The 11,278-nt window shown below is 36.3% G+C and overlaps 1 protein-coding gene and 1 long non-coding RNA gene across 4 annotated transcripts; one reads left to right on the top strand and one right to left on the bottom strand.

Annotated features, from left to right (window-relative positions):
- Positions 1-1,187: 1,187 nt before the first annotated feature.
- Positions 1,188-7,729, top strand: LOC133682507 (homeobox-leucine zipper protein ANTHOCYANINLESS 2). Of its 3 annotated transcripts, none has more exons than XM_062105866.1 (10): positions 1,188-1,996; positions 2,119-2,336; positions 2,430-2,547; positions 2,646-3,338; positions 3,475-3,576; positions 3,691-3,906; positions 5,231-5,405; positions 5,498-5,865; positions 6,431-6,875; positions 7,682-7,729. In XM_062105866.1, exons 1-9 carry the CDS (start codon positions 1,817-1,819, stop codon positions 6,833-6,835), a joined length of 2,475 nt encoding a protein of 824 aa, XP_061961850.1. In that variant the 5' UTR covers positions 1,188-1,816; the 3' UTR covers positions 6,836-6,875; positions 7,682-7,729. The 3 variants fall into 3 exon arrangements, with proteins under 3 accessions (XP_061961850.1, XP_061961852.1, XP_061961849.1); XM_062105868.1 differs by having other exon boundaries at positions 7,692-7,729; XM_062105865.1 differs by lacking the exon at positions 7,682-7,729 and having other exon boundaries at positions 6,431-7,481.
- A 2,871-nt stretch (positions 7,730-10,600) lies between these two features.
- Positions 10,601-11,278, bottom strand: LOC133681783 (uncharacterized). Its single transcript, XR_009836560.1, has 2 exons — positions 11,053-11,278; positions 10,601-10,894 (listed from the first exon to the last, which is right to left on the bottom strand). It is a non-coding gene; the product is annotated as an uncharacterized LOC133681783 (long non-coding RNA).

An 11,278-nucleotide genomic window follows, 5' to 3' on the forward strand; every position in this document is an offset into this window, starting at 1 on the left:
TATCATATATTTTAATTCTGAGAATAAAATTATGAATTTAAAATTTGAACTTACAATTTTTTTCGCTCATTAAATCTTCGAGGTCTTTTTTTTCTTGTGATCTTGTGCTGTTATTATTCTAAGTAACTTTTGCATGCATTAGCATTTATCATTTTTAATGATATGCGTATTTATTTCATGTATCTTAATTAAAATATGATAAATGAACTATTTTTTTAAAATTTTATTTTGAAAGTTATTATAAGATGATGTTATTAGCTGGCTGGGTTCATATAAATTAGATACACACATTCAATATAAAAAAAAATAACATGATTGTATCCAGATAGAAGAAAAAAAATTGCACGGGAATCACTCCTTCGTAACCATAAAATGAAATAAAAATTGGAATACGCTGTATGCCCATGGAATTGCATGATTGTTGCTGAGCCAAAAAAGAAAAAAGAAATATTTCACTCAATTAATCACCCAAATCAACTTATTGGAGTTAGAACAAGGATCAGTATGAAATTATTATCCATTTGATGTTAGAATTACAAGATTTTAAAAGCAAATCGTCCCAACAGTAACCCCTGCATTTCAAAATTATCAAACCCACACTGTTAAATTGTTCATAGAGCACACGCTGCAATCAAATTCAAAGCCCTAAAAAATTGAGATGTTTACTCAAGTAGGGTTAGATGTATTGTGTATAAATACTGTTACTATATTGGTTTCGAATCCATCCACTAGGGTTTCCTAATCACTGTATATATATATTCATCAAGTAAATGAAAAAAATACACTTCCAGCAGCCACATGACATCTTCAGCCGACATATGGAGTATCTATACAGATCCCTATGTCTGTATACGAAGAGCCCAAAAAAGAAAAGGAAAAAGAAAAAATCTCCAAAGGGCAACACGAAATCAAGAAAAAAAAATAAAAAATTCAAGAGTCCTCTGTGAAAATAATTTGCTTTTACTTTTCCCTCTTACGCTCTCCTCTAAAAGGGTAAAAGAATCCAAAACAGAGAATGAGAAAGATTTAACTGTTGTTACTGATTCACAGAGGGAAAAAGAGAAAAGAGAGTCAACCGACCTTTTTGGAGGTTAATTAGTATTTTGTAAGGCTTCGAACAGTCCACATAATTTCAATTTATCTTCACCCTTTTTTATATATTTTTTTGTGGGGATTCACTTGCTTCTCTCTCCTTTTTCTTGTCTGTACAAAATCTTTTTGAGGGCCTTTCGTTTTCTTCTTGTTTGCTTAATTTTTTTTATCTTTTCCCTTGTTGGTTCTCTTTGAAGCCCCTTCTCACCGAGTGTGAGGCAAGCATGCAAAGAACGAGATATTATTACTTTTTCTTGGCTCAAACTAGGGTTCCCTGAAGTTTTTTCAACACAATTTAAGGCCTTTGAATGTTTGAGTTTTGGACTGAAACTTAAGGTTTTTTAGAGGGAGAGAGAGGGATAGAGAAGGAAGTGCCAAGCAGTAAAGAAGATTATAAAAAGGGTTTGCTTGCCTTCTTTCTCTTTCTTTCTCTCAGTTTTTCAGTAGAGAGATGGAGTTGGGGACATTTGGATAGATATATTATCCTTGTGTCTCCTCTACCTCTCTATCTTCTTCTCCTTTTCTTCAGAAAAAAGTTTTCCTTTTTTATTTTCTCTGAGAGAGACCCGGTTCAGGATTTCTTGTTTGGCCATCTGGGGTTTTGGTTTTTGAATGACAATTTCAAGATTCAAACTTCGTTATTCAGTGCTACTTGTCAATCTAGAAAAAAGGGGTTAAGTCTAGTGTAAAAATAGAGTAAACAAAAAAAAGGGCGTAAGCTTTGATGAGTTTTGGGGGTTTTCTTGAAAACACTAGTCCTGGTGGTGGTGGTGGCGCAAGAATTGTGGCTGATATACCTTATAACAACAACAACATGCCCACTGGTGCAATTGTTCAGCCTCGCCTTGTCTCTCCTTCTATCACTAAATCCATGTTCAACTCTCCTGGACTCTCACTGGCTCTTGTACCTATCTTCTTCTTTCTCTTTGTTATTTTTTTGGCTACCTGGTGATATGGGGCTGTTTGTTTGTTAAAGTCTTTAACTTTTATGCTCTCGCTTGTGTTTTGTTTAATTCTCTTGATCAGCAACAACCAAACATAGATGGTCAAGGAGATATAACTAGAATGTCTGAGAACTTTGAGACAAGTGTGGGTAGGAGAAGCCGAGAAGAAGAACATGAGAGCAGATCTGGTAGTGATAACATGGATGGTGCTTCTGGTGATGACCAAGATGCAGCTGATAATCCTCCAAGAAAAAAGAGATACCACCGACACACTCCACAACAAATCCAAGAACTTGAAGCGTATGACATCTATCACAAATTTGCACTATCAACAAGATTTTTTGAGTGATACTCAGAGATTGTGTTATGCTGTTGCTTTTGTTTGTTATACAGTTTGTTTAAGGAGTGTCCTCATCCTGATGAGAAACAAAGATTGGAGCTTAGTAGAAGGCTGTGCTTGGAGACCAGGCAAGTGAAGTTCTGGTTTCAAAATCGTCGAACCCAAATGAAGGTAATGAACGATAATTAACAATCCATAGATGTTTTTCCTTTTTGGGTTGGAATTTTACGGATCGGAAGTCGAAGTTATCTGCTTGTTTGCTGCAACAGACTCAATTGGAGCGCCATGAGAACTCATTACTCAGGCAAGAGAACGACAAGCTTCGAGCGGAAAACATGTCCATAAGAGATGCTATGAGAAATCCAATGTGCTCAAACTGTGGTGGTCCTGCAATAATTGGTGATATTTCACTTGAAGAACAGCATCTGAGGATTGAGAATGCTAGGTTAAAAGATGAACTAGATCGAGTTTGTGCGCTTGCTGGCAAGTTCTTAGGTCGCCCCATATCTTCGTTGGCTTCTTCACTTGGCCCTCCGATGCCAAATTCAAGCTTGGAGCTTGGTGTTGGTAGTAATGGTTTTGCTGGTTTAAGCACTGTAGCTACAACATTGCCTTTGGGACCTGATTTTGTAGGTGGGATTTCTGGTGCTTTGCCTGTACTGACTCAAACTAGACCAGCGACAACTGGTGTTACTGGGATTGGTAGATCACTGGAGAGATCCATGTTCTTGGAGTTGGCTTTGGCTGCCATGGATGAATTGGTTAAGATGGCTCAGACTGATGAGCCTCTTTGGATCAGGAGCTTTGATGGTGGTAGGGAAATATTGAACCATGAGGAGTACTTGAGAACTATCACTCCTTGCATTGGAATGAAGCCTAGTGGTTTTGTTAGTGAGGCTTCGAGAGAGACTGGGATGGTAATCATCAACAGTTTGGCCCTAGTTGAGACACTGATGGATTCAGTGAGTTATTCCAAATCTCTCATTATTACTGTCCTTTTTCGTGATAAACTAAAACTTGATTTTTTTGTTGGATTGTTAAGATACACATTTTTAATGTCACTGGAAATTATTTTTTGTTTTGCTTTCTCTTTACTAGAACCGATGGGCAGAAATGTTTCCTTGCGTGATTGCCAGGACCTCTACATCTGATGTGATAGCCAATGGAATGGGGGGAACTAGAAATGGTTCACTTCAATTAGTAAGCTACTCGTCTTTTGTTCTACTGCTGTTATCAACATCTCTACTCTTTTATGTGGTCTTTTGCTAGCAACCAGTTTAGCTGTTTGTTTAATGCTAAATTAAACATTCTTAGATGCACGCGGAGCTCCAAGTCCTATCCCCTTTGGTTCCGGTTCGTGAGGTCAATTTTCTCCGATTTTGCAAGCAGCACGCCGAGGGGGTTTGGGCTGTTGTTGATGTGTCCGTTGATACCATCAGAGAAACTTCCGGTGCACCACCGACATTCGTGAACTGTAGGAGGCTTCCTTCTGGCTGTGTGGTGCAAGATATGCCCAATGGGTACTCTAAGGTAATAATATAAAAACTATTGTACATTTTGGTTTCTAGCATGCCCAGATGGTACCTGTTTTTTCAATAAATTTATTGTGTTTATCCAGGTGGGTGTTCTGCGCCTTTAGTCTTTAATGAGTTTGGTGAAGTAATTGCAACAGTGTAGTTTCATTTGAGAGCATTTAATTTTGTGGTAAAACACCAGGTCAAAAATCATGAGCATTTGCATTCCCAAGCCGCTTAGAGAGCTCACGCATCAAAGAGTCTTGTTTGCCTAGTGAATACTCACTGTTATCCCCACACTGTCAGTGTCTGAACCTTCCTAGAGTCGTAAAATATTGTCTTTGATGTCAAATTACTGTTTAAATCTCAAGTTTCAACAACTAGGGTTGCTTAATCAATTAAAAGATTGTTATGGTACAGCAGCAGATCGAGATCACACCATTTATTTTATCAAATAGAAGCCCCATTACTAGAATTCTGGTGTCTTGAACACATTGATTTCATACCCTTCATTAGTAAATGCCTAGTTACCCTCAACTTCGGTTGAATAAACAATATATTTGATGCTTCTATTCCAATGATCCAATCTTTGATGTACTCTCGGTTATCTTCTTTATCTTATATTTAATCATGTTACAGCATATGACCTGGTTCCAGCCTTTTGATTTTCTTTCCTTTTTTAACTAAATGTAGAGACCTAATTGTCAAAGCCCGAGACTGACAACTTTGTTTCCATTCGAGTATCCAAGCTGATATAGACAATAGTACACGCATATCGATGTCATCTTCTACGGTGTACTTTGTTCCCTCAAATCTTGCAAAAAAAAAATTTCTATTTCATTACTTTATGCCAGGACTTCTTGATTCCATTCCTTTATTTGAGCCCAACCTAAAGCCCTTTCCCTGGATTTCCCTTCTATTTTAATATGGAAAAATAGTTTGTGAATGACATTATAAAAATTGTCACCCTTCATTTCTTTCTTTCTTTCTTTTCAAGTGTTATCCATTGACATAATATATGTTTGTATTATAATATAATAAAATGGCCCCGAGGAAGGTTTATACTTTATAGTGTGCTAGAACCTACTACATACTGTTTCAGTTTGTTTAATCTTCTTCGGAGTTTGACTGATGGAACTGGCATTTGATCTTTTATGTTCTGTGGCTTTAATTCCTAATCATTATCTACGGGAAAAAGAAGATGATCTTTTTGCTGAATAATAGAGAGAGGCAATCAGTTCTCATGTAGCAATCAATAAGCAATAATGAATATAATTTTTTTCCAACTTGAGAAGTTGGTGCAATCAACCCTATAACTAACAAAAACTATTAAAATGCAGGTTACATGGATTGAGCATGCAGAATATGATGAAAACCAATTACACCAGCTCTATCGGCCGTTGATAAGTTCCGGCATGGGCTTTGGGGCCCAACGATGGATAGCCACTCTCCAACGCCAAAGCGAGTGCCTAGCCATTCTCATGTCCTCTAATGTACCCAGTCGAGACCACACAGGTTAATATTGATTTTTTTAATTTCCTAAACAATTTGGGGCATCCTTTAACTTGCCAAAAGAACCGTCGTTGACATGAACGGTGTTGATGTAGCTATAACTGCAAGTGGTCGCCGAAGCATGCTGAAGCTGGCGCAAAGAATGACGGCTAACTTCTGTGCCGGGGTTTGTGCCTCAACAGTGCACAAATGGAACAAGCTAAATGCAGGAAATGTCGATGAAGATGTTAGGGTTATGACTAGAAAGAGCGTTGATGATCCTGGTGAGCCACCAGGCATTGTTTTGAGCGCTGCCACCTCTGTCTGGCTACCTGTTTCTCCACAGAGACTCTTTGATTTCCTCCGCGATGAACGGCTCAGAAGCGAATGGGACATCCTCTCCAACGGCGGACCAATGCAGGAAATGGCCCACATTGCCAAAGGCCAAGATCATGGCAACTGTGTCTCCCTCCTACGGGCTAGCGTAATCTCTCTCCACCCCCCTTGCCTCAACAATTATTTAATAATTTACATATCCGTTGCAAAGTTTCTTTTTTCTCTCATGTTTGTGGACCGTTAGGTCAAATTGTCTGTCATGAAAACAATTTTCATTGCATAATAATTTCATCCATAACATGCCATAAAAAATCTTATGTTAGGCAGCACATGTTTTTTTTGGACATTAATGTCATGGGGAGTCTAATTTAAACGTCTGGTGTGTCTGTCCGGGGGGTGTGTAAGGTCCCCCATTAGTGTTTGTCGTGGTTATATAAAAGGTGAAATATAAATAAAGGACGAGTTTGGAATTTGGAAGTATCTGTAGAGTCACAGACAGGACCAGATTTTAGGGACAGTTTCTATCTTTAACTTGTAAGCTTCAAAAAGTCAAAATAAAAAAACACATGTCACCTTTTATGTGAATAAACCTGATCTCGTCTTTTCCTTTTGACTCCGATGCCACCCTAAAAACAGAGGTTAAAACGTCATGTAATGTAAATTCAAGTCAAATTCGGGGACCATCTTGTGATTCACTGCTTCTCTCTTGGCAGGCCATGAATGCTAACCAGAGTAGCATGTTGATACTGCAAGAGACTTGCATAGATGCAGCAGGGTCACTTGTAGTGTACGCTCCCGTTGACATTCCGGCCATGCACGTGGTGATGAATGGTGGCGATTCGGCCTACGTAGCGCTTCTTCCGTCAGGTTTCGCTATCGTACCAGATGGGCCTGGTTCACGTGGGCCCCCAACAACCAACGGTGGCCCAACTGCTAATAATAGCAGCAATGGTGGTGGGCCAGAGAGGGTGAGTGGGTCCCTCTTGACGGTGGCGTTCCAAATATTGGTGAATAGTCTTCCTACAGCCAAGCTCACGGTAGAATCGGTGGAGACAGTCAACAACCTCATTTCATGCACTGTCCAGAAGATCAAGGCAGCTCTGCAGTGTGAAAGCTGATCGTCATCCGAATATTGCATGATTGAGCTTCATCCTATTAGTGAGTTTTCATTAGTTTTTAATTTTAACATGGTGTGTTGGTCTGTTTATTTTATGGTGTCAAAGGGTGGTTGGTGTTAAAAGGGAGGGAGAGAGAGCGCGCGCCTCGGTAAATGAGTGTGGTAAAGACTGGGAAAAACAAAAAATGTGACTAGTCTTGATGTTGATGTTTGCGGGTGTTGAGTCAAGAACGAACCGCGCGTGGAGACTCCTTGCAAGGCGGTGAGGACTTATGGGCCTGTGACTGTGACTACTGGCTCTGCTTGGGTGCAGTGGCATGCATGCAGCAAACAAAGTCCTTAACACAAGGCAAGGGTGCTGGTTCGGGTATTGACTCAAGTTCGACCCCTGGCTGAATTATTAGCAGTACAAAAAACAAAAACAAAAACAAAAACAAAAATGTTCAAGAAGAAAAAAGGGTCTTTTGATATTTATTAATTTAATATCCTCCTTTTTATGGCCTTTTTTTGTTTGTCAGATGCTTTTGTTGAACTTGTAAGGACACCGGTTCAGTTTGCTGATGTTTGTTATAACTTGTGGGGTTTTGTATTAATCTGATATTCGAAGTTTACTAGTAATAACCTCTTTTGTTGTTTCGGACTGCTTATATATTTCTTCCTCTTTATAACACTTGATCAAGTTTAGTTTTTTTAATTCCTCAGTATAGCTGTCTGTTCCTACAATCTTGTTTGGTTTAGGAGGTTAAGATAAAACTACAATCTAAACAAATAATTTTTTTTTAAATGAATTTGAAAGAAATGCCGTTTCAAACGGGGCCAGTCTAACGACGATCGCGCTCTTGTGAAGTTTGGTGTAGGTTGTGGAAACGCGTTGCTTAGGGCGTGAGAGGAAGAAGTGAATGCTAGGGGGTTGAGTGGTGACAGGAAGGGAGGTGGAGGGTCTGCTGATGAGCTGCAGAGGCAATAAATGAGAGAGCAGAAGCTGTTGGGAGGAAGCGTTGGCATCATTTAAAGCTGAGAGCTTAGGTCTGTCTCCAGCTTACGTGTACACGCCACTGATAGTCTGACACGTGTCTTGCAGGTTTTACGTGACAGCGAGGGGAGGGAGGGAGGGAGGGAGGGAGATTATATGTACGCATGAAATGATAGATGGTAAATAACCTTGTTTTCGTGTATTGCTATTTGAATGCTCCTTCCGGTCAGTTTGCTTGTGTGGATTGTTGCTGGAAGCCAAAATCTTTCCGATTGGGAGAGAAAGGGATATTGTTGGATTGAATGATGTCTGCTTCTCCTTGTTTTTGTTTTTATTTTTTCCAAAAACAATTGTGAGGTATTTTTTTATTTTCCTGGCCATATTCGTTGTGTTTATTAAGAAAATAAAAAATCGAAAGGGACAAATAAGAGAACGTTGTTGAAGAATTGAAGAAATTCCGGACGATGTGCCTATGTAGTATTTCTTTTCTTGTGTTTGGTAGGATATTTAGCTCGGCTCATTTCCCATCTGAAAGAAATAAAATTAATTCTCAAAGAAACTGTTTTGTATCCGCTACTGGTCTGCCTTGACTGCTTGATTTCGGCTTCTTGAGAATTATCAGGACACTCATCATTTTCCATGCAATTAATCGTTTGAGTTTGAATGCCTTTTGCATGGCTTCTTCTTCTTCTTCTTCTTCTTCTCCTATTTAATGTGTGCTCTGACAGCTTTAAAATTCACACGATGAGCTTCATGAGATAGGTATATCCTTCATCGATCCCTTAACGAGTGAGCTTCTTTCCTCTTCTATCTCCCCAGAAACATTCATTCATTCTCAAATCTCTGTGAATGAACTCTGTGAAGTTGAATATTAATGTCTCCGTCATATTGTTATTATTTTTTTAAAAAAGGTAAAAGCATTGGAGTAAGAATTTTCACAAGAGAGGATTATTTAAATGTTACGTGTTTGGTAGTGTAGAAGTTTTTTTTTTTTTTTTTGCGTGTTTTAAAAGTTTTATTTTAAAGCATTAAATTATTTTTTAAAATATTCTGTGATGGTTTTGATATATATATTATTGTTAGAAATTTTAAAAAAAATGATGCATTTTTTAGAGACAAATTAATATTTTTTAAAATATCTTTTACTACACCACCAAATGCACTAGTGATATTGCAAGTAAACCCTAGATAAGAAAAAAAAAATAGTTTTTAAGCATTTTTTTCCTCATGGATTTGAAAGCTTGGTAGTGTACGTTCCTACCAAGCCGCCAAACGTTTTATGTATTTGTGTTGCAATACAAAAAATATACACAGTACCAGTAATTTATACCGTATAAGTGATTAGCTGATCCTGTAATTTGATCAGATAATCGACGACCCGTCTTCTTTACCGGGCCCACGTTGGATTCCTTTTTTGATAATTTAGGTTGCTACAGTAGCCCTCGAAGCACGCCTGGTATAAATCACTTTGATAGACATTGTCGTTCTAGAAACAATGATCCTAGTATACATTTGAACCTGATAAGTGACCCTCTAACCACGTTTAAATCTTAATAATCTAATGTTAAAAAAAAAGTTGCGAAATATCAAGTCAAACTGAAATGACTTCATTAATTTGTAACCGTGATATAAAATTACAATATAAAAATATTTTAAAAAATCAGATCTAGAAAAAAAAATTGAAATTAAATCAATAAAAAAGTTGCAAAACACTAAAGTCAATTCACTAACTCACGTTATGGGATAACTCCACATAAAAAATAAAAAAAGTGAAAAAATAACAAAGTTTAAAGTCCAATAACAAAATATTAAACGATAAATTTTTTTAAAAAATGTCAAAAAAAACTCGAGCAAACCTAAGTTAACTCCATTTTTCCGCAACCAGTGATATAAGATTACGAGAACCTCATATAAATAAAAGTTTAACAGATGACGAAGCTCAAGATCCAATATCCAATGATATTAAAATTGAAAACAAATAATAAAAATGACCTAAAAAAACCAGTGTTATATTGAGATAATCTTCAAAATCAGTGATCCAAGTTATGAGACTGGCCGGTCTTGATATAAAAATTAAATCAAAGCAAAATAATTAGGGATTGAATTAGAAAATTAAATAAATTTAAAAGGATGGATGAAAAAAGACAATAAAAATAATAACAGCCAAAATTCAGTAAAAAAAATAAACGAAATAAAATGTTCAACAATGAAATTGAAAAGGATTTAAAAGGAATTAATAAAAAGAATGATGATCAAATTAGAGAAATAAATAAAATAAAATGTTAAGGGACGAAATCAAACATAAAAAAAACTTCAAAAACACATTAAAAACAAAGCAAATAACAATAAAAAGAATGAATATCAGAATTATTAACACTTGATTATTTTACATAAGCATTATTTTATTTTATCAAATTGATTATCAATCTAGCATTAAAATTTCCTCTCTCAACATTACAAGAATCATATATATAAATAAACAAAACAAAATACAAATTTAAATCTTTAATAAAATCAATGTAAAGTGATTAAATGATAATAAATATAATTGAGTGACAAAAAAAAAATCATTAACAGGGAAATAGTCATTAATGTTAGCACACAAAAGGAATTTAATATTTATTCATGCTTTGAGTTTGGTCCTTTAAGTTTTTTTCTTATAAATTAAAAAAATTAAAATTTTATTTTGTCACCAAGAGTAACAAAAAAAAAATATAGAGGCATAAAAACAAATCATCATGATGAATCTCAAATGAATGCCATGTTAATGAGTCAATTTTAAAAAGAAATAAATAGAGGGACTAAACTGAAAACAATTGAAAAAACACTCACTGTAGCAGAATCATTACTGATTTTCCATTACCAAAAAATACGACAACACTTTATAGAATGTCTAATATAATTAATAGCCTGTTGGCCTCAAAATGCCATCCTACTAGCTGCCCTGACTCCTGCTGATGACTTCCAAGAGCAATGATTTTCTTTAATTCCGAAAGCTATCGCTGTGGTTACAACAAGTATACAGGATTTTACACCTCCACGCATCTCTTAGGTACAGGATTCGAATCCCATCTCCTCAAAATTAATCTGTAGAATTTAAAAATATATAAAAAATAATATAAATACAATTTCTTAAAAAAAATAATACTGTAATACCAATAAAAAAAGAAGTAAGATAGATACAGCCCTCGGGAAATGCAATCTCTATCTATTCGTCAAGCAAGGGAGATGGGATTGACTCTTACCAATCTGAATAATGAAGACACAGTGAGTTCATTGTAACAGGATTGTTGAATCTTCCTTTTCTTGCCTAATAAACAGAATTAGATCTACGTCTTCTTGCAGTCCCATCGGGCAAAACAGCTGATCTTGATATGATAGTTCAATAACATGTATTTTTGCTTCTCAAAAACCATTTGAAAGAAATATTTGCACCATGACAAGACTAAAGAAGAGTTTTGATAAAATAGA

This window comes from Populus nigra, chromosome 2 (genome assembly GCF_951802175.1).
Source record: "Populus nigra chromosome 2, ddPopNigr1.1, whole genome shotgun sequence".
Lineage (NCBI taxonomy): Eukaryota > Viridiplantae > Streptophyta > Magnoliopsida > Malpighiales > Salicaceae > Populus > Populus nigra.